General features: G+C 48.5%; 1 protein-coding gene across 1 annotated transcript in view; it reads right to left on the bottom strand.

Annotated features, from left to right (window-relative positions):
• Nucleotides 1–496: 496 nt before the first annotated feature.
• Nucleotides 497–23,407, bottom strand: part of JUP (junction plakoglobin) — a 39,842-nt gene continuing 16,931 nt past the window's right edge. The window contains exons 2-15 of the mRNA XM_029572981.1: nt 18,353–18,555; nt 14,449–14,699; nt 13,990–14,228; nt 13,289–13,490; nt 12,593–12,737; nt 11,773–11,876; nt 11,262–11,600; nt 10,564–10,719; nt 9,666–9,785; nt 9,049–9,199; nt 3,200–3,321; nt 2,896–2,935; nt 2,362–2,526; nt 497–1,878 (exon numbers count right to left, since the gene is read on the bottom strand). Coding sequence (XP_029428841.1) covers nt 2,387–2,526; nt 2,896–2,935; nt 3,200–3,321; nt 9,049–9,199; nt 9,666–9,785; nt 10,564–10,719; nt 11,262–11,600; nt 11,773–11,876; nt 12,593–12,737; nt 13,289–13,490; nt 13,990–14,228; nt 14,449–14,699; nt 18,353–18,548 — 2,205 coding nt within the window. The 5' untranslated portion in view covers nt 18,549–18,555 and the 3' untranslated portion in view covers nt 497–1,878; nt 2,362–2,386. The remainder of the gene's footprint in view (nt 1,879–2,361; nt 2,527–2,895; nt 2,936–3,199; nt 3,322–9,048; nt 9,200–9,665; nt 9,786–10,563; nt 10,720–11,261; nt 11,601–11,772; nt 11,877–12,592; nt 12,738–13,288; nt 13,491–13,989; nt 14,229–14,448; nt 14,700–18,352; nt 18,556–23,407) is intronic.

Raw genomic sequence — 23,407 nt, 5'->3', positions numbered from 1 at the left:
TATCACTGCAAGAGAGCGGGGCTTGTCTTGTAGAGGTAAGATTATTTTTCTTCTTTGGTTTGGATTTTCTAACGCTGTGCAAGCGTGTGTGTATAGTCCTGAACTGCTATGGAGATGGAGAAATACTGAAGAGCAGAGCTTCCTGCAGGGGTATATGTACTAGTGCTGACGTCAGATTGAAATCTGATCCGTCTCCACCTGCTAGCAGGAGTACACTATTCCCATTGGTCCTGAGTCCATCTGCTACACGCTAGGAAAAAAACAGCTTCAGTCACCAAAACCATTCAAGAGAAGAGGGCTCAGTGGGCTGAGACAGCCGTAGATGCTCCGTGATGGGGGTGAAGATGAAGGCAAGGTAGCACTCGGCCTCTGCTGGGCTTTGTTTTTCGGATTTAGCAAGTCATAGAAGGAGTGGGGGAATGTTGGTTCTTGGCAGCGTAGCATTCAAAGCCATCAAAAACACACACACACAGGACTTAAAGAAAATAAGAGGTGGTTCAAATTCTGGGGGAGGGGGGGTTGTTTTTTTGGTTTATTTGCTTTGGTCTATACAAAAAAAATAACTTGCAAGAAGTCATAAAAATTTAGCACTTTCCAAACTACATTTTAAAAAAGCCTGTTAATCTTGGCAACCCTGGGCAGTGGAAGAATTTTTTTTGTCAGATCTGCTTTAACACAAAACCAGGAAAGCTCATTTAAAAAAAAACAAAAACAAAAAACCCCAAAAAAACATATGGGCTGGAGGAAAGGAAAGCAGAAAGTCACTGGCTTACAAAAAAAGAAAAAAAAAATGATATTGCAGATTTAAGAATGTGCCAGACCCACACTACAGGCATCTTCTGTAACAGAAAGCAACAAGTCCAGTCTTCAGAAGAGAATCCTGTTCACCAACGCAAGAAGAAAAAAAAAATTCCTCTCTGCCTCTGGAATGACGAAGAGCCTCCTATTCCTTAGTGCAGCGGACTGAGAACCAGGGAGGCAGAGTTCAAATCCCACTTCTTCCACCAATGCCCCTTGTGACCTTGGGCAAGTCACGCCCCCTGCCATCACCTCAGGCACAAACGTAGGGGCTGATGCACTAAGGCTTTCCTCCCATGCTGTGTCTATGGGGGGAGTGCTTAGCACACGAGGGCCCTCCGGGGACGGTACATGAACGTAATTTGCCTTGAGCTCAGATTTGGAAACCACGAACAGTTAAATCTAGAATCCAAACCATTGTATCATACAATGGGGGGGGGGGGGGAGGGGACTCAGATTTGTATTTTTAAAGTTCGCAGCAGGCAGAACAAGCTTACTCCGTTCTGCCAAGGACATCAAATCCTGACTGAAGCCAGCATCAGGCCAGGATGGGAGGGAATGAAGGAGCCCTCCAAGGCCCGAGGTTTCTATATGGACCAAACCCCTCTGTGCTGACAAAAAGAAAAATGGTTTTGTCTTATTACATTTTTTGCTTAAAGAGAAAGATGTAAGATCTGTAATCCCAAAATTAAAATAGCACAAACCTAAAAGTTAGAAGGCAAAAAACACTGATTTGTGCCATATTAAAATATACATATAAACACAGATTTGGAAAATGACTTCTATCATGTGGACGAGAGTTTTACAAAGCTTCAGCATGGCTGGAGGTTTCATCTGTGAGATATGAAAGGTAAAAGGGATCACAAAGCAGATCCCAAGATGGCGAGGTCCTTGGACCCAGAACAAAAAATAAAAAATAAAGTTTCTAATATATAAAACCTCTTCTGGACAGGGAAGAAATAAATCTAAAATATAAACACGTATGGGCTTAGGCACTTCTGTCTCCTGCCTCTCGTTGGCGCAGCGCCTCCCCCATCCCTGGGGGGTCCTGGTGCTTCTTCTCCCGTCTGCATCCAGCACCTGAAAGACAGGACGACATTATGAACTGAAACTCTGTAAATGCCCCCCCCCCCCCCCCCCCCCCCCAGAGCGACTCGTCTGGTCCCACTCCACCACCCGCCTCCCCTTAGCAAGTGTTTCCTTTTAAAATCATAAGACAGGCACAAGCATAGGATGCCACAACTCTTAGAAATGTTTGCTCTCGGAGAGCTTGACCATTTAAAAAAAAAGTTTTGGGGGTTTTTTTTGCTATATTTGGGTGGAGTGGGATCCTCCACAGTCCTGTAAAATACTCAGCAGCCCTGTTAACAAGAGGTTCTCTCCACCCTGCTGCTATGCTGGTTTGTTTTTGATTTTATTTATGTGGGTATATTTGAAAAAATAAGTCTCCAATTCATGCCCTACACCTCCTGTGTTCGAGATAAGGACAGGCTAACGTGTTGCCAGCACTTCATGCTGCAGACCTAATGAATGAAGCACATCGGGTCTCTGCCTGACCCCTACCTTGTGTTGAGGCCTGTTCGCCGATCTAGGCCAGCATGTTGTCGGAGTAGGGGAGTCGGGCGCCATGGTCACTGTAAGCATCCACCTGGTAGTCCATGTCCATCTCTCCACCCAGGTCATCCAGGGGGATGTCATTGGGGTACATGGCACGGTAATTGTCCATGTCTAAGGATCAAGCAAGAAATTCAAACAAAAAAAAAAAAATTACAAAAAAAAAAGGGAGGGAACAAGCAACTACCCAGCTTTCCAGTTCAGACTAATTGAAGAGAAGGCACCAGCCTGCTTGACTGATTTTTTTTTTTGTGTGTGTTCTGGTGATCTCTGGGGCCCCCAGCAGAACCCAAACTGCTGTAATTCTGCTGTGGGCCCTGCCTTTTGCACGCTGGAAATGGGTGTAGAACGGTAGCACCGTTTCTGGACACCTGGCACGATTTTAAGACATCATGGGAGAGGTATACGTTTTCCCCATTAACACATCCGGAAAGGGCTTCATTCTCATCCCCTGCCCCCAGGGGGAATACTGTAACTACGTACCATCCTGGTAAGGTTCGTTGATGGGTATCATGCTCTGCGCCTGCCGAAAAAGCAAAGGAAGAGAGGTGAGAACAGGAGATTTGAGGCTACAACAGCAGCACGTCTGGGGAATGGGAAGGTCTTCCTCTAGTCACAACTGCCTCAGACAATCCAGTTCTCCCCCCCCCCCCCCCACTCCCGAACCACTTCCTACCCCCCACAGCAGCACTATGGGCTCTCCACCCCCACCAGGAATAAAGCGAAGCCTGGGGAAACGATCCGCTACCAGGCCAGGCCGCAGGAGGGGGGGGGGGGGGTCACTCACTGCTTCCCAGGCTGCAGGGTCTTGCCGGAAGATGGCATTGGTCAGTTCCACAGACACGCGCTTCCTGTAATCCGGATTCTTGTCTTCAGAGATACGGAAGAGCACGGCTGCGGCATAGGTTGCTGGAGGAAGGAACAACAGACAATGAAAGTTTGTGCAATATCAAAGTGGCGGAGATGTTGCTATCCAAAGAGTTAGCAGGGCCTGTGTGGAGAGCTCAGTACTGGGGGATACTGCAGGACTCCTGCTGCAGAGCAGCTTCAGCTATTCCCGGTTTTCCTGCAAATTTAAGTGGCTCCACCTTAGGTGTTTGCTTTCCTGTTCAGGTGTGGCCGAATAAACTCGCAGGAAGAGCAGAACTGGATCAAATTTGCAGTACATTATAGATTTGTGAGTTTCCCTCTGCTAAAAAAAAGGACTCAGGATGGCTCACAACAAATCAAAATGCACCACAGCACATGAATACAACTGCATAAAATATAAATACAGCCAAGAATCTCCATCCCTTTCCTTCCTTTCACAATGGAGAAATTACTTACCTGATAATTTCCTTTTCCTTAGTGTAGACAGATGGACTCAGGACCAATGGTTTATGCTCCCCTGACAGCAGATGGAGACAGAGTCAGTATTCAAAGCTGATGTCACCCTAAATACACGCCTGCAGTGACCTTAGCCCTTCAGTATTCTCTTCAAAAGCCATTGTGGACATACTATAAAACTTGATTTAAAATGATTAGAAATGGATAACCATAACTGTACTCAACCAATCACAATGAACCCCAGTAAGACTATAGAAGCCCTGATCTAGGGATTGGATGATAGTTTACACGTAATCTCTTGGAATAGATATCCTCTCTACAGGCGAATCCTTGGCACTGTTCTTGGGCAGCCGAGGGCAGGATGCAGAGTCCATCTGTCTACACTAAGGAATAAGTAATTTTTCCATTTCCTAGCGTGTAGCCAGATGGACTCAGGACCAATGGCATGTACAAAAACTACTCCGGATCGGAGCAGGAGGCTGCCCGCAGTCCAGTTAACATCACCCTTGCAAAGGCTGCGTCCTCTTGGGCCTGTACACCCAGGCGATAGAACCTGGAAGTGTGCAAGGATGTCAATGTCACTGTGTAGAGAACCTCTGAGCGCAGATTAAGGTGGCAATTACTGCAGCAGAATATCCTCACTTCATCAGGCAAGCCCTCTCAAGGGCCAGACAGACAGAATCGAGTTGGATCCTCGTGAAGAACCAGTCCCTGCTGTAGCAGGTCTCCATGCAGTGGGAGGCACAGGGGGGGCTCCTCCACCAGGAGTCTCTGCATGTCCACCTACCACAGATGCCTGGGCCATTCTGGAGCTACGAGTAAGTCTAATCCCCTGGGGTGCTCAATTCTGGAATGACCCTGCCCGTGAGGGGCCACAGAGGGAAGGCATATTGCAACTCTTCTTCCAGCCAGGACTGAAAGAGCATTGATCCCTAAGGACCACGTATCTCTTCTGCGACTGAAGAATTGCAGAATTCATTCTGAGATGCGGCCAGCAGGTCGATGGCTAGGAGGCCCCAGCAATCTATTGTCAGCCAAAGCCTTTCAACTGATAACACCCATTCTCCTGAATCCAGAGTCTCCCTGCTTAGAAAGTCTGCTCCGATTTCATTCTCTCACATTGCAGGAAAAGACATCTGTAGATGTATTTCTGCTCATTCCATAAGGAGGAATATCTCCTGTGACATTTGCTGGCTTTCTGTTCCACCCTGCTGTTTGATGTAGGCTACAGTCATTGAGTTGTCTGACATCATACGGACCGCTCGACCCTGGAGTCTGTGCCTGAACTGTAGACATGCCAATCTGACTGCCCGGGCTTCCAAGTGGTGATGTTCCATAGGGCCCACTTCAGTCCAACATCTCTGGGCTGACAGTCCTGACAGTGAGCTCCAGCTTGTGTCTGTCATGAAGGCCAGCCAGTTCAATGAGGACAGGGGCATACCCCTGTTCAAATGAGCTTCCTACAGCCATCACTGGAGCAGAGAGCACATGGCCATCGGCAAACGGAGGTGAATCAAATAGTCTTGAGACTGTGGGTTCCAAAGTGACAGCAGTGAGTGTTGAAGTGGTCATATGTGTGCCCTCACCTATGGCACCACTTCCAGGTTTGCCGCCAAACCAAGAACTTGGAGATAGCTCCACACTGGGCATATCGAATTCATCAGCTGACACACCTGGACATCAACTTCTTATCTGTGTGGTCAGAAGGAAGACCTTGTCCTGCTTGGTATCAAATTGGACTACCAGATATTCCAAGGACTGGGAAGGCTTGAGACTACTCTTGTTCAGGTTTACTACCCAACCGAATTCCTGAATCAAGGAGGTTACCCTGTTGATCACCTGGAGACTCTTCCACCGATTTGGCCTGGATCAACCAGCCGTCCAGGTACGGGTGCAGCAGGATTCCCTTTTCTCAATGCTGCCACTACGACCACCATAATCTTGGAAAACATTCTGGGTGCGGTGGCTAGGTCAGTGCCTGGAACTGATAATGGTGTCTCAGTACTGCAAAAGCTTAGGAAACTGATCTTGTCGGATTAGAATATGTAGGTAGGCCTCAGATAGGTCCAGGGAGGTTAAGAATTCTCCTGATTGTACGGCCATTATCAGAGTGTAATGTTTCCATGCAGAAAATGATTCACACGTAGATGTCGACCGACACTAGAGGTCCAGGATGGAGCGAAAGGAACCTTCCTTCTTGGATACGATGCCCCATATTTTTATGGGGCACAGGTACTCATATTATAGCCCTCATCCTGAGGAGCCTTAAAATAGTAATCTCCACTGCCTGCTTCTTGGGCTGGGAGTGGCATGGAGACATCACGAATACATCCTGAGGAGTGCTGTAAAGTTCCACTACATATCCTTCTCGTATGACTTCCAGTACCCATTTGTTCAAAGTGATCTCGACCCACCGCAAGTTGACTAGTCTCCTTGTTCCAAGGGTGGAGCGGCAAAATTTCATTGGGGGGTTCGGGATGAACCTGAACCCGAGCCTGCCCCTTTCTTGGGCTATCGACTATGAAAGGACAGACCTCTGAAATGTTGTGTTTCTGTAGGGACGAAAACATTGGAAGCCCCTGGATTATCCCCTCGTAGGCGAGGAGCACTAACTGCTTACTCATCTTCCGGTAGCCAGGGGACTGGAGATTCACCCCATTTATTGGCCAGCTTTTCCAATTCACTTCTGAAAAGGAGAGATCCTTAAAAGGGCATCTTTGTAAGATTGGCCTTGTAGGTTGTCTGCTGACCAATTCTACAGCCATAGCTATCTTCTGGCTGCCACCACTGAGGCAGCTCCTCTGGCTGAACAGCAGACTGGAATTGAGCCTGTGTCCGCTAAAAGGGGTCATCAGGTTCCATAACTGCTCTAGAATTCACCCCAAGTCGCCCACCTCCTGAGAGAGGAGTAGGCACAAACAAGCTACCAGAGCACAACAAGAAGCAATCCGCAAGGTCATTGCTACTGTGTCAAAGGCTAATGTGCATCCATTAAGGCCACTCCTCCCTCCACTGGGAGGGTTGTTCACTTAGAGACAGCAAGACCAGCACATCCACTTTAGGGAAACGCTTTCACTGCCAGATCCAGTGGATATAGAGCTTCTAACACTCATCCATCTTTAAAACTTGCTTCCGGGGCATCCCATGCCAGGTCTATCAACTCTCGTATGGCTTCCAGCACTGGAAAGTAGCAAGAGGCTTTCCCGTAGGGAGAACAAAATGGGATTCTTTTTTGATTCAGTCAGAATCAGACCCAGGGACTCCCAGTGTCTGGGAAACTAAGGCTGGGAATTCGTGTCCATGAAAAAACTGCAACTTGGTTCAATACGGTTCCAACCCAGGGAAAATGTCTCTTCCAAGGGGTCCGGATCATCCTCTTCATCTGAGCCATCTGAGTCCCTACCAAGGATACCCTTGGTAAGATGAGGCATGCCTTGAGTTTTGCCAATAGGAATGGGAGAGGGAGGTCTTACCGGCTGAGGTTCTGCCCGGACAAGGGCAAGCGAGGTAGCAGACTGCACCTGTACGAAATTCCACCCAAGAGAAGGCGGCTGGGTCCATGCCTAGTCCAGGAGGTACTGGGGTAGGATTAACTGAATTTCCCTCTCCCATGGATGACCCAGTCAAGGGAGTACTCAGATCTGGGGTACTTCATTGCTGTGGCTGACCCATCCTCTGAATGGGAGGAGCCGGGCTTAAAGTTTGGAGAGGCAAATTCTCCCTGGGCTCTCGGTGCTGACATAAGCTGGAATCCGGGTCAGACTGTGCAGCCCTAATATGACAAGCAGCGCAGAGCGAAAGGCGCTTAGGTTTCTTGGCTGCAGGCACCATTGGCGGCAGTAAATGTGTGTTCTATCGGCTCACGCTTAAAACATTTCTATGTACGCAGATTATGAGTGCCTAGGCGGGGCGAGGTGCAAGCAGCCCACATGTCTGGCTGTTCTTGGTTCTGCACTTAGAAGTTGTGGACGTATGTACGAGCACGGTGCGTGGGTGCAGAGCTGATGCACTGCATGTACCAGCGTTCTATGGAGGGCAATACAGCACGCACAAAGATGCGCACAAGATGGCGCCGCCACAGCCTACCATGCGGTGTGCTGACCAAGCCTAAAGTGGAGTCTAGCCCACCCATGGGCCGCTCGGAAGCCCACGTCTCCTTACCCCAACGGGATTGGGAATGACGTCAGTACGGCACACCAAGCAAGGAGATCGGAGAAGTCTTACCAAAATCCCTCAGTCTCTGAATCAGGAGGAAATCCTCTTTTTTATTTTTTTAAACTTACCTGGGCTCAGCGCTTACTGGCAGAGTAAAGAGACCATCTCTGGCTGCGGAGGAAGAGGGCTTAGGTAGTCACTGCCGCGCTCAGCTTCCTACCACCACTGCCTTTCAGCTGCTTAAGCAGCAAAGTCCATGCCAGGTACTGGCTACCGGACCAAGGCAAACCTCTGAGGGATCTCGGAAATCGCCTCAGGAATTCTCAACTGGGGGAGGGACCTTTAGGTATCACCACAGGAGTGTGGGGGCTCAATGTTTCTTTAATTTAAAGGTAGAATTTCTCCTTCCAAAAAGTACAGCAATCCCCATAGGGAGAGGTACGTCCACCATCTGCCGAGACGGAGAATAGTGGAGAGCAGAGGTCACTGCAGGGGTGTATCTAGGGTGACATCAGCTTTGAAATCGGACTCAGTCTCCATCTTCTGGCAGGGGAGCATAACCCATTGGTCCTGAGTCCATCTGGCTACACGCTAGGAAAGGAGTCAGGAGAAGTAAGATCTATAAGGACACACACCCATGCCACTCTCCCAAAATGTACTCCAATCCCTCCTAGAATTAAACTGGCTCAGAATTGCACATTGAGCTCCATGCCTGATCAAGCCCCTGCCCCCATTCAAATGGGTGACTGCCCTTTCATGGGGGGTGGCATGATGAGATTTTTCTATCCATCTATTTTACGGTTGTGGCGTTATCTGAACCCAGAGTCAGTAACACACTCAGGACTCATCCACTCTGTATGCAGAGATCCATTTCCCTGGAATGGGTCAAAGCTCTGGTGCAGCTCATCCTACCAGAGGACACCTTCAGTACATTTGTGCCACCACCTCCCCAGGAATCCTTTCACCCAGGGCTATACCAGCCAGCATCCAGGAGAGACTGACTGCTTGAACCAGGTGTTTTAAGTCCAGCCAAAAAGTTAATGAGGTTTGTAACATTCAAATGGTGTCAGTTTCGTGCAGGAGCAAGCCACAACATCTACAGCCTCCTTGTCCCAAGAGCTTACGATCCAGGTCTTCAGGCCACTTGTCGCTTACCTGTGCCTTCGTTCCTGCAGTGCAGCAGCTCCATAAGTGGAGCTGAGGCCCCTTCAGCATCAATGGTGTCTGCAGCGTCCTTATCCTGGGCAAGCTCACAGAGTACGCCGGCTGCCACACGCTGTATGTTCTCCACCGGGGAGTAGAGGAGCTACAGGGAGACAGTACGAGGGCATGGCATGAGAGACAGCACACCTGGAACATGCAGAGGTACCCCCCACACACACACACCCCCCACCCAGTGCAGGATACCATACAAACTCCCTCCCCCATTAAAAAAAAATGGCGGAGGCACCCACACATAGGGTATACGTCTGAAGCATGCGGAGAGCCATCTCTGAGGTGGGGTGGAGAAGGGACAGCAGGCAGCACACTTTCAAAGACTGGGCTGCAGGACAGCTTATGAAGAGGAGCTGTGGGAGAGAAGACTCCCAGCATTTCCTCTGCGTTCTAGCAAGATGACCGAGAATCCGGGAAGGAAGCAAAAATCCCGATCCCTTGGAGCAACATCAGGGGCCGAATAGGAATCTGATCTTGGGTTTCAGGAGCTCACAGCTGTGTGCGTCAACCAGCAGACCTTCCCCTCCCTACCTCCTCAATGCAAGGACACCACTCACCTGCACGAACAGAGGAATTGTGTTCAGTCTGTAGATTTCCATTCGGTTCATGGGGTCCCGAGCAAGGATATGAAGAGCCCCTGTGCACCCCTCCACGATCTCTTCCATCTTTACCCCATCCTGCAAGACAAGCAGTAGCCATGGAAAGAATCAGTTAATAACCTAAATGGCAAGTCCCCCGTCCAATTCTTATTCCTCTGCCTCCTCCCCACCCTCCCCCATCTGCTAGGATATTAACGGGGATGGGAAAAGCGAGGCATGATCTGTGAACTCCGATGCGGTCCATTTCCTGCAGTCTGCTCTCGGATTCCTGGTCAAAGAAAGGGAGTGGGGCAGAGGAGAAGATGCAGGAGAACAGTCTTCAAGGTCCCAGCACCAAGCCACAGCCTAGATGACCGGTAAAGGGGGGGCCAGTTCCAGCTGCATGTGGGCTCAGAACCACTGGTTCTCCAGTTTCAGCAGCAGCCTTGGACCTGCTGCTACAAACCACCACCGGTTCAATTTAAGCTGTAAAGTAAATACCCAGCTCTCATGGCATTAGGAGGCAGCAAACTGGCACAGCAGGAAGAGGTTTCGGAGGAGAACATGGCAAGCATTGCGCTCCCCAGGACAAGGATGCATCAGCTTGGGCCAACACAGACAGCTCTTCTGTTGTGCTTTAAGGCCACTTGAGGTTTTTCTTTTTTGGCAATTATTAGTCAAGCAAAATACCCTAAACCTCCAGTTCCAGGAGTATTATGTGCCAGAAACCCCCTCTGTAACCATCCCATCCACTGCTGAACGCTCGCTAACTCCCAAAGGGGGGGGGGGGGGGGGAGTCTTCATTCAACGTTTCCCACCATCACAGAGTCACCCAAAATCAAACTCAAGCGTTCAGTAAATGGAAACGTCTTCGTACTTGGTAGGGTTGTGCCGTGCCAGCGGCAGCGTGGCGCTGGGCATCCTGGTGGGCCTTCACCAGCAGCTGGACCAGGCGGGGAATCACGCCAGCCTCCTGCAGAGGGCCGTGGTTAGCCGGGCAGAGGGCCAGGTTGCGAATGAGGCCAATGGTAGCCTAGGAAGAGAGAGAGAGGGCGGGGGTAGGTTAAACAGGTGCAAAAATAAAATCCACTCTTCTGATGTTCTGACAGAGCCAAGTCTGGCAGATAAGCAGGAGGAATCCCAGCATCGCTTTCTGGGTTAGTCCTGAGAAACCCCCACCCCAAGACCATAAAGAAGCAGAGGCCCCGGGGAGAGAGAGACACAGGGCGTCCGGCGCTTCTTCCTGCTCACGGGACAGCACCAGCAAGCTGCAGCATGTCCAGGGGCCCCTCATCCCCACAAATAACGCCAGCAAGTCTATTTCATGGGTTTGGAAAAGCTGCATCTTGTAACAAAGACTTTAAAAATTTACTGGAAAAAAAAAAAAAAAAAAAAAGACACAAGGGAAAAGATTCCACCTTCTGTCCCCCATCTCCAAAAAAAAAAAAAAAGTCGTGAGCAAACGCACTTATGCACACAAGTCCTGGAGGCTCTTAGTCTGTTCTTAAAATGGACACATTTGGAAGGGCAAAAAGGGGGTTCCCTATTCAGCATCTCCCTCTCCCCAGAGCTCACCTTGACCAGCGGCCACTGGAAGGGCTGGTTCAGCAGCTTCACGATGGCAGGGATCCCGTAGTGCAGTCGCACAGAGTTCTGGGCCACCTCAGCCTCGGGGTGCCGGCTGGTGAGGTGCCGCAGGGCACAGACGGCCGGCTCCGTGATGTCCTCCTTCTCCCCCGCTCGCAGGATGGTGTGGATCAGGGCTTCCACCCCGTTGGACTGGGTCACCAGGCTTTTGTTCTTGCTGTTGTTGCAGGTCAGGTTGGAGATGGTGCCGGTGGCACAGGTCAGCACGTTTATGTCATCCGAACTCAGCTGGTTCACCAGAATCTTAAGGACATTCTCCAGGCCCTCCTGGGTTGGGGGGGGGAGAGTGGACATTAAAAAGTCATCCTGATCCTCCATTGTTCTTGAGTGCCCCTCCCAGTCTGGGTCAATCCCATTTTAAAAATAGCAGATGATCCACTGGAAGAAAGGCAGCTCCCATTCCCTTAAAAAAAAATAAATAAAGCCACATACTACTCACCTGTTTAGTGGCCACATCCGAAAGGTTCCTCAGGGTCCACAGACAGTTCTGCACAAGCCGTGGGCTGGAGCTGGTCACGTGTTTCCCCAGCGCCTGCATGCCACCTGCCGAAACATCAAGCAGCCAAGTGAACCAACCCATCCCAACCACCCACAGGACAATGCTGAGGAGAGGGAGGCAGAACCATCTGAAGGAAACCGTCCAACACTGCACCCGAATTTAAATATCTTGCCATGGGAGCCCGGTATGGCACCATGAGGGCAAAATGCCAAATCTCGGGGACCCTTATTTTGAGCTTCATGCTTATAGAAGCCCTCATTAGTGAGGACGTTTCTCCACAGATCGTCAATCCCCAGAGCACCAGCACAGCTGACTGGAAAGTCTCCTGCCTCCGAAAGCACGACGCAGGAAAAGTCCAAGCCCTTGGCTAAACTCTCCAGCAACAAACGGGGAGGAACACGCATCTCCAATTTTCTTCAGTAAGAGCTCTGGGCAAGCCACATCTGGCCCATAGGAAAGGAGCCACCTCTAACAGCAGTTGAATAAATTAGCCACCAGCTTTTCATGTGAACTGTCACGCAATTTTGGTGTTCATGCCCACAGATAAAAGTTTTGCATAGCAGGCGAGACACATGCCAGGTCTTCCAAGCTCCTTGACCTCTGCCTGTTGCCAGAAGTAGCCCAGCAGCTGGAACAAGACCCTTCATGCTGTGCAGAGAGCCACAAGGAAATGCCAAGATAGCAATACCCAAGTCTCTGGGTGGCCAAGCTGGACCCACAATTAAGAGAATACGGAGGGGACGGTTGTGTCCTTACTCACCAGCCTCCACAATAGCAGGCTTGTTGCTGGGACAGACAGACAAGACCTTCAACACACGGCTCGTGGTCCACAGCAGCTTCTCATAGTTGTAGTTGCGCATGATCTGAACCAGAGCTTGGGGTCCTCCATTGGCCAAGATAATAAGCTAAAAAGGCGGAAGGGATGATTTATGTATAATTTATATATTCAATGTTTGACACCATCACAGAGTCATCCAAAATATTTATAAAAAGACTTAGCACTGCAGTGCAGACTGCTCTCCTTTCCCTGGCTAGCACAGCTGAGCACACCTCTTCCCAATATCACCTATGCACAGCTCAAGCAAACCTCCTAGAAGTTTAATAATCAGTTTTATTGATTGCACATGGGTTTTTCTATCATTACTTGCCTTGCAGTACATGAAGTAAAAACAGGAACACACCCCTCCACTGTTTGGTAATGTAAATGCTCATCATAAACCCAATCCAGTAATTATTCTACTAGGCATCAAAGCTTGCCCTCTCCCCACTGCAGACAGTCCAGAAGAGAAAATCCACTCAGGACCAGCACAGAGAGTCTGCGAGTGGTGCACGGTTACTGGTATTTCTCTTCCGGAAAGCTCCCAGCCTCGATGGCTCTCCTTTTTCTATCTGCCAGAGGAAAAGCCATGAAACAAACACTAAATGCTCGACTGGGACTGAAACAGGCAAGCCTCACCTTACTCTCCTGATTGCCATAGGCTAGGAGCTGAAGGCAGTCTGTGGTTATGGCCAGGAACTTGGGGTTGTTCTTGTTCAGGAGAGGCACCATCTTCTGGAGGCCATCAGCCAGGCGTACGGCCATCTTGGCTCCTTCTTGGTACAGCAGCAGGTTGTGCAGAGTGGTGATGGCATAGAATAGCACAGATTCCACTGGGGAGCTAAACCAAGAAAGGATTTGGGAGCAGGTAAACGAAAGCCATTCGGAAATAGAAAAAACCCACAAAGAATGTTACGGAATGGGTCTCATTTCACCGATACATTTTCCAAGATGGAGACAAGCACCAAGCCTGGAAGGTGGGGGTGAGTGAGCAGGATTTAAGGACACCTTTACAGCATCCAGTATATGCAAGTTGACAAGAGACTTTCCTTTGGGAAGGGATGAAGGGTTGTAAGTTTTGCAGATGAATTCTAGGTACTTGGTTACAGTATAAAAAAAAATCTGTAGTGTTGACAAGATGAGGAGACAGGAGTAGAGCCAGAACTCCTGCTCACCCACCTTTGATGATTAAACAGAGGGAAGTCGCTGTATTTTTAGCTGAACGCCATGTAAAAGCTCAGGAAAAAGGCAGTTGTGAGCACATTTCCGGAGGACAAGAGATGGAGAGGGAAAAAAAAGTAAAAGAAGGGGGAGAATGCCAGGCATGCTTGGTGCAATACCTCAGCATGCGCACGAGGGCAGGGATGCCTCCCGACTTGAAGATGGAGAGCAGCCCCTCGCGGTGGTGCGAGAGGTTGTGCAGGATGCTGGTGGTGCAGCGAGCCGTCTCCATGTCACTGGTGCTCTGCATGGTGCGGACCACGGCCGCCACGATCTGGGGCGACTGCATGAGGGCACGGCGCGAGGCCTCCTTCTTCGAGAGCTGGTTCACGATCATGGCTGCCTTGTTCACCACCACCTGTGGGGTTCGAGGGAGAGAAAGAGAGCAAAGAGCATGGGAAGAGAGTTCTGATCAGGTTGACAGAGCCCATGAACCACACTATTTAAAAGATGTTATCCATACTAGGAGCTGGCAAATGCAACCCTCTGCTCTGGGACCTTCTGACCAGTCCATGCTGAGATGGGAAGCGTAGCACCTCGTGCCCCTCCCCCAGGAAGATCCCATATTCCCCCCTTACCGGGTCCTCATCGTTCAGAAGCTTGGTAAGCTCTGGGATGGCCCGGGTGGCCAGCTCGGCATCGTCCTGATAATTGATCAGGTGAACGATAGCAGTCTTCAAGAGCTGCGAGGGCTCTGCCAGCTTCTGCACGTTAGTCTGCTGCCCATCAATCTGTGTGGTCAGCAGGTAAGAACGGTCATCCACTGTCTCGGGGTACATGGCAGCCCGGACCCGCTGAGCTCTGGTCATGGCCAGCTGAGACTCGGCATCTGCCACAAAGAACAAGAGAGAGGGTGGGAAACACACAAAAAAAGGTCAAGGTCTCGCTCTGGACATGGTTTATATTCTAATCCTAATTCCGAGACAGGGCTGGATTTTAAAGAGCAAACTACTATACCTGTGCAAAAGAAAGTTGAATACATAACACTACAAATAGTGAAAAGCCCACACATGGGGATCAGAGGAAGCACATTTCTGCTTCTTTCACCATCAAGTACTTTAAAAATGGTTTTTCAACATTTGTCCTTGCCCCAGTTGTCCCTGAGGGATCCTCAATGTAGAGGTACAGGGATTCTTTAAGCTGCAAGGCATTCTGGGAGTCGTAGTCCAGCCCTCCCAGAGCTGCTCCATGCTATAAGCCAGTCCAAGACTCTGCATCAAGAAGTGCTCAAACGATTCTCTACAGTTCATGAGTGATCTTGGCAGAGCTCTCCCACCCCCACACATGGAACACCACACGCCAGCAGAAGCAGGCCGTGGAAACCCAGACGCTAAGGAGCATTCAATTGCCCCAGTCTACCCAGATAGTTCTGATCCAAACACAATATGTATGTTCATCCAGTGCAATTTACTGCACCAAATCTGGGGACACCCCCCCCCCGCCGAATATCAAAGAAGAAAGCTGCTGCATGCCAGAGTAAAAGGCATCTGAACAGAAAGTCCACGAGGTCCAGCAGGAAGCCAGAGATCCGGGGGGGGAGGGGGGGGGGATTGTATTCTGGGATACTCTCCTCCTCTCAACCATCACTTCTGTGCAAGCACGAGGCAGCTTCATGCACTGGCACTGCAGAAACCTATCATGCCCGGTTGCATAGCACACTGAGAAATGTGGCTCCCCCACCACAGTATCCCTGCTCTCTGTGACAAACACAAAAACAGCAGCTCAGGGAATGGAGAGAGGGGCTGGGGGTGAGCGACACAATCTGAGCCTTCAAAAGGAGATGGGTGGATCTAAAAGCAGCTGGAAACAAAAGCCACTCTTGCTATGCAGGGTCAAGAGACTTCCTGTGTGCCGGAGCGTTTGCCAGTTCCAGAGGGAAGGGGCCAGCAGCGCTTGGACTGGTAAGATCAGGGGATTCTGGAGCCCATGCTTCAATATACTGAGGAAGTCACTGCATGGACAAAGACCCTCACAGTTACCCACGCTCCTGTAATGCAGAAAACAGCTACACCGGTGAGAGACCAGAATCAGCTTCCAGGGATACAAAAGCAAGCACTACGGAGAGGAGAGGAATCAAAATGAGTCTGCTGCTTTGATGACCTCAGGAAGTGGACAAAGGAAAATTCAAAACAATCCGGGAACATTCAACTTTTCAGTTAAAACCAGGAGACTTCAAAAGTGAAGATCAGACTCCAAGGCCTGGGTTTCTTACCCCATTATATTCTACTGCCCATCACCTTGTGGTCACCCAAACACCCCCAACCCCTTCCCACCGTCACTGGCAGGCTTTTTATATTTATGGTAATCTCACCTTCTGCTGATTCTATTGTGACCTGAAGGGAGAATTTCCCCCCAAAAGCTTGTCAAGAATTCTATTAAGGTACTCCAATAAAAAGGGACCACCTTATATTTGTTATTAAATTTGTTAACCTTTATGCCTTATGTTAACCAGAATCTGATACCAGGGAAGGACTGTAGGACTCTTCAAGACTCCACCCAGTTTCATTCTCTACCTCCCCCTGAGCCTGTGCCTTGCTGCTGCCTTGAAGCTTTGCTGAATATCAATCAGCAGAGAACAGCCCTCTGCTTCCTGATCCAGTATGGCAAATCTAACCAGGGCTGGGTCAGACCAAGGGTCCATCAAGCCCAGGATCCTGTTCCAACAGTGGCCAATCCAAGTCACAAGTACCTGGCAGGATCCTAAGGGGTAGATAGAATCCATTCTGCTTATCCCAGGGATAAGCAGTGGATTTCTGCAACTCTACCTTAATAATGGTTTATAAACTTTTCTTTCAGGAACTTGGCCCTCCTACCAGGCAGTCTGCAGGAACAGGCTGGGCAGGGGTGCTTCCTGGAGTAGAGAGAGCAAAAGGGGATGATTTGGAGAGAAAGGCTGGGGGGGGGCGCGTGAGAAGAGATATGTGCATATAACCCAGCACCAATGCTAGACTGGGTGGGAGGTTAGAGAGGGATGCGAGGGGCACAGGATCGAAGCATGTAGGGACACCTGCCACCCCCCAGGGAATTCAGATTCCCTCCTCATCTTCCATCCTCTTTATCCCCAGTCTTCTCTCCCTCTCATCCCCAATATACCCAGTTCGCTCAACTTCTCATCCCATTCCTGTTCCTCTCACCCTCTTCCCTTCTCTGCAAGAGGAGAGGGTGAGGACCTGTTATAAAAATGAATTTTCCAACCTTGCGGGTCTTTATATAACTTTTTTTTAATGTAATGAAAAAGATGGAAAATTTTGCTAGTGTTTCAGAATGTCCTAACTTTTGCCACAGAATCCACCTTTCAGCTGCTGTAGCAAAGTATGGGCTGTGCCTTAGACCATCTAATTCATATTGTCTGACCACATGGGAGGGGGGGGTGGGCGCAGATTTAGGGAGTGACAGTACCAACAGTGCCTAGGGATGGCAAAACCCCAAATCTGTCACTGCCCCTCTCCAGCTAAGGAGCCTCTATGCTTATCCCAGGCTTTACCCCTCAGTCCCCCCCACAGCTAAGTATCCTTTGCTCCTCATTCCAACAGCTGGTCCCAGGTTTTCTTGAACTTCTGTTTTTATCTTCCTTACCTCCCCTGGGAGGTCATTCTATGCACCCACCTCCTTTTCTGTGAAGAAAAATAATTTTATGGTCTTAATCCTGAGGTTATCTTCTATGATCTTCATGTTCTAGGTTCGCTTCTCATTCATTATTTCTACCTTTGCATTATCTGAAAGTCTCTGCCATACTCTTCAAGAATGCTATTCATCTATACCATTCTCCTCCACTGCCACATTCCCAACTCTTTTCTAGGACATAGGTTTCCAAACCTGTCCTGGGAGACCCCCAGCCGGTTAGGTTTTCAGGATATCCACAATAAATATGCGCAAGGTATTTGCATTCTATGGCAGCAGTGCATGCAAATTTATCTCATGCATATCCCGAAGACTTGTTCCAGAACAGGTTTGGAAACTTCTGCTCTATGGTATTCATATTTGCATCCTTAAGGCTCACCCATAGGGCTGTTGATGCCAACTCCCTCTCTAGGGTAGCTCTTTCCCCTGCCATGCTCTGTCTGGCTGTGAAGTGGTAAAATGTAGTAACTTTCATTTAACAATCCCCCCCCTTCCCCTGCTCATGTTGTCCCCCTCTGCTGTGGGTTGAGGACACATCCCATAACCTTTTCATGAATAAAGCAGCCACAAAAACTGCTCAAGAATGAAACATCGGTCAGATACAGCTTTGGGTGTGGCAGGACTGAACATCCACTGATGAATTCGTACAAAAACTTGTTTTGGAAAGACATAATTGAAGAGTATTGCCTAATCAAACAGGTTTTTTTAGAAAACCAGGTCTAGAAGAACATTTCCCCGAGGACCTGGAGTAAGAGGTAACATGCCAGTCAGGGACAGTACTAAAAAGGTCTGAGAGTGAGGGGGAAGTGACAGCAGGGAGAAGTGGCCCCTCAGGAAGTTCTGGCCTCCCATCTACCATACCTGGCACAGGACCTTGGCCTTGGGTATAGGTGGTGGTTTTAACTGTGTACTGCTTGGCATAGCCCAGATCATCATCCAGCAGGACTTTGCCATTCAGTGACGGCACGGTGGTGTTGGCCCCAGAGTGGATCCCCGAATCATAGGTGTACGTCTGTTGCCATTCCGTCACCTCGATGGGCCGCTTCACCATATCCATCGTAGCTCTGTTAGGAGAAGAAAGAATCAAATTAAAAAAAACAAAACAAAAAACCATCAGTGTTAAGCTCTCTGCTAAACTGAATCAATCCAAGCAGCTTTTCCCCTATCCTGTAGCCTCCCTAATCTCTGGGCAATCCTCACCTGCCTCTCTCCTGTTGCACACTGTTCAGAAAACCACCCTATGTCCTCCCCTCACATGTACTGGTAATCAGGGTTCCCCCCGAAATGGATAGTGCTTAGGCACGTGCATTTGTTTCATTCATTTCCAAGTTGTACATGCAACGGACTTTATAGTCATGCATAAAAACAACTCAAATTTAGAAGTTTCTTCCCCTCTTTTTGTTCCATACTTCCTTCGTTCTCCCGTTTTTTCTTCCAAGCTTTAAATCAGAACCAGTCTGGGATCCTGGTACCATGAGCCAGCATTCACAGCTGCCTGGGGTGTTCCCTGTAGATGCCCCTCCCCTACTGCCCTTAGTCTGGCCATTGCAACAAGAGTCCTGAAGCTGGGACCCTGCATCAGGGGTTGTAAGACTGACCACCAGATGTCACTCTGGATCCCAGTCATAGAGCAGGTCGCAGGAGGGGTGGAGTATGTACAAGGCTGGCTCTCAGACAGCAGGGGTTAGGGGTGGAGACATGCTTGGTGGTCCTAGGAAGAAGGAAGATTGGGTGCGGGACTCAAAACATTCCCACTAATGTGTTGCTTCCTTCACCCCCAGGTGGAGAGAGGGCAGGAGAGAAGAGGTAGATTGTGTCATTCTCTCCCAGAGCTTGGTCGATCACTGGAATGACAAGCGGGCGAGACACAGCTGAGGTCAGACACACCCTGGAAAGGCATCTCATCACATCCCCCCTCCACCGCCAGCCACACCCAGGTCTACTCCCCACCATCAGACTGGTTCTGCCAGTCCCAGGAGCTTAGGGAAGAGAGTCTTTCATACACAAGGAAGGAACCTGATGAATCGTTTGATGTTGGTTCTATACAAGCTATTGGGGCCTGTAGAAGAGAACCCATTGGGGTATCAGAACAGAAGACAAAGGATCAAAGAACATCCAGGCTTGCAGCTCTAGGAAGGTACAAGCTATCAACACTAGCTCTCCGGATTCATCGCTGCTTTGTTCTCACATAACTGCTTTGTTTTTTCCCCTTTTCACTGCCTCACTCACCTGCCCCTCCCCCACAACCTTTTAAGAACAAAGAAAAACCCACTTTGGAGGGGAGGGAAGGAGGAATAAATCACTCCTCATGGACTTGCACAATAGCAACACTCGGCATCCGATGAGATCACAGCCAATGCTAGAGAGGCACTCAGTCCTCTGACAAAGTAATCATTTCTAAAGCACTGCCAGATGTACACAGCACTGTACAGAACATAGAAACATATCAATGACAGACCAAATGGTCTATCCAGTCTGCCCAGCAAGTTTTTGTGTATATCTTTATTGGCAGAATCATAACATAAGTAAACATAACATTGCCAGTTTTCCAATTATAAACCCAGCGAGGTGTTCCACTTGCCATACAGAAATCCTCAGGACTATACCCCCTTTTCCCGTCCCTCACCCAACCACCCCTCAATCTCATCGGTATTATCAGTCAACCTCGGCATGCAATCTAGTGTACAAGACACGTAATATCACAAACAGAACTCAATCTGCATTTCTCGCATTTCCAGAGGGGAAAACAAAACAAAAAAAAACATAGTGCTGCCCAGCAAATTTATTATGGTAGCATCTGCTGTTCTATGCAGGTTACCCCCATGTTTCTGTTAAGGATAGTAACTGCCGTTCCGTGCAGGATACCATCCCCCTTCCCCAGAGTAAGAGAAGCTTGAAGTGTTTGCAGAAGCAGACAGGGGGCCAATTGAAATGGGGTTATGATGAAAGCAGTGCTAAAGATTGATAAGTCGTGCAGCTGAATTTTGAATAGATGGTTCAGCGGGAGGCCTGGGAAGAGTGAGGTATGAGTGGATGAGCATCTTAGTAGCATGCTCAGAAAAGAAGAGATTTTAACAATGTTATAGAGAAAGAAAAGACACACTAGCATGTTTTGGATGTTGGGAAGGTTACAGGTGAAGAGCACGGGAGGAGAATAGCATCATCCACAGAGAGAAGAGGGGAAGTTGGAAGCAAGAGTGGACTAGCCACCCTGTGGTTAGAGCAGCAGGCCACGAACCAGAGAAGCCAGGGTTCAAATCCCACTGCTGCTCCTTGTGACCTTGGGAAAGTCACGCTACCCTACATTACCTCTGGGATTAGGGAAATACCTACAGTACCTGAATGTAATCCACTTTGAAGTGCCTGAAAAAAAAAATAGTAGAAAATAAATAAAATAAAAGTTGTGTCTTGGCCATGTTAAGGTGGTGGTGGGACATCCAGGCAATGTCAGACAAGTAGGCCGAGATGTGGGACTGGATTCTCAGAGAGGTTTCTGTGGTAGATCTGGGAGTCATCAGCATAAGTCTGGCACTGACAGCCATACGAGGAGATCAGAGCACCAAAAGAAGTTTAGAAAGACTGAGATGGAGGTCATTCTTACCAGATTTCCACATTCTGATATTCCCACAGAGTTCCTTTTTGAAGTTTTTCATCTTCCAAGCAAAACTGAAAGAGATCGCTAATGCTGATCTTTTTATGAGACCACATTTAGAAATCAGGGTCAAGACTGCTTTTGTGAAGTTACTTTTATTGCTTAGATTAAAACCATTGTTAGATCCCTCCATTTTCCAAACTGTATTGTAATCTTGTATTTCCGTAATTCCTCCACTGCACTTTTGCTCTTTGTTCTGCCAGCCAGCTTGCTGAAAATCCAAAACTGCAGCTCGTTTCTTATCCCAGCTCAATTTTGCTCAAAATAAGCAGCTAACTGATCCACAAATTTCCGACACAGCTCCAGGATGAATTAACTCCGTTCAGATCTTTAAGGTTGCAAGAGGTCCAGTCACTCGTTCAGCCGAGGTACGTGAACATGCATTTTCTGTGGCAGGAGGCAGCACATGGAGCACTCTTCCTGGCTCTGTGCGTTCAGCAGCAGCAGTAAAGACACTTTCAGGAGGCTTTGGGATTTCACAGCTCATTTCACTAGTCAGTTCTTAGGATTCTTTCCATCTCATTTGACAGTTATAATATTGGACTCTTTGAACACTTTTTGAAACATCTGATGCTCAGCCTGGATTTGTTTTGTTTTCTATTTACAAATATTTTATGAGGTTATTTTTTTTAATTGTACTTTGCCTTGATCTTTTTTATAGAGAACAAAATGACAGTAAACCAAACAAACAAAAGGAGGGCTGGGGACAGAGCCTTGGAGGCACAACCACCGACAGCAGAACAGAAGTGGAGGAAGACTACAGGATACAGTAAAAGTGCAATGGGAAAGGTAGGATAGTTTGGATTTTGGGTCTCTGCTCTGAGTGCAAGACATGAATAAGTGGGACCCAATCTTTCACTTGCGATTCTGCCACTGCAGAGAAGTTTATTAGGTCTGCGGATAACTATGGCGGATTTATAAAAAAGTATAATTTTTGCAGAGCAACTTTAAATGGAGTATGCTGGGACAGGCATAGCTTCCCCAGCCCTAGCAGTCACCTTGCCATCACAAACTACAGACCCAGCCTATCCCAAAATCTCCCAAGGTAACACACGGGGCTGGGGGGTGGGGGGGGGGTTGCCATGGCCCCTGTCCCAAACCTCACCACCCCCTTTAGCCACAGGCCCCACAAGAACATAGGAGAAAAAAAAAAGAAAAAGCAGCCATCCACGACAGACCAAATACACATGACATCTTATGGGGCTAAGAAGTTCCATCTCAAAATAATCTTAGAAAAGTCAGTCTGTTCCGGCACACAGGCAGACATTTTTTCTCTTTCAGTATTTGAAAGGGATGAATCACATTTCCTGATGCTTGTTTATCTCCTTCATGGAGGGGTTTTTTTTTGTTTTGTTTTTTTTTATCAGAGGTGGAAGGAAGACAAAATTAGGTAACAGATGCCATTTACTGCACAAAGAATACAAGATGAAGCTCTGAAGCATCTTTGCACTTGATGGCAGATAACAGCAAACTGCATGCCCAACGCAAGGTACAGAAAACACATCCTGATCTTCTCATGCTGTCACCATGCAGCACCCAAGAAAGGCTTGCAAGCCATAAAGAGAGCAGGCATGAGAAAGTCAGCCCAGAGGTATCCAAGGAGAAGGGCATCAGCCACCTCCCTACTAAAACTTATTCCAAGCAGGGTATACGCACACACAAAATAACATACAACACATTTCAAGGTCCATATTAAGCCACTAGCCAGCTAGCCGGATTTTCAGCAGCCCAAGTGCACTGCTGAATGTCCCCATCTATCTTAAAGTTAGTCAGATGAACTGTACTAAGTTTAGCTGGATAAACGTTTCAGCTGTCCTAAAGTTATCTGGTTATTGCTGGGGGGGTGGGGAGAACCAAAGTCAGCATTAGTCCAGATAGATGGAGCCCACCCTGGAATGCCCAAGTTAGCAGGTTATCTGGCTAACCAGGGATGATCAAGCAAAATGGGACTGTCAAATCTGACCTTAGCCAAACCAGTGGTGCTGAATACCGACCTTGAAAAATAGATTAACACAGTTATGATCAAGTATTCATTACGCACCACATCCCAAGCTAAAATCATTAGCCATGTACCACGTTGCACAACATACAAATAAAATAAATCCCATATACCGTAAGCATACCAGGAATATTCTTCTCTGTGCACGGTTGGCTCCTTGCTAAGAGCCCAGAGATTTTAAACAAAAGTTATCACACTGGCAGAATTAGATCTGCTGAAGTCCCAGCTGGGGTTTTCTTCTGATGACTGGATAAGTCACACTTGG

The sequence above is a fragment of the Rhinatrema bivittatum genome, chromosome 12, assembly GCF_901001135.1.
Source record: "Rhinatrema bivittatum chromosome 12, aRhiBiv1.1, whole genome shotgun sequence".
Taxonomy (NCBI): Eukaryota; Metazoa; Chordata; class Amphibia; order Gymnophiona; family Rhinatrematidae; genus Rhinatrema; species Rhinatrema bivittatum.
Note: the sequence above shows the minus strand (reverse complement) of the source record. Positions and strands in the feature narration are given on the sequence as shown.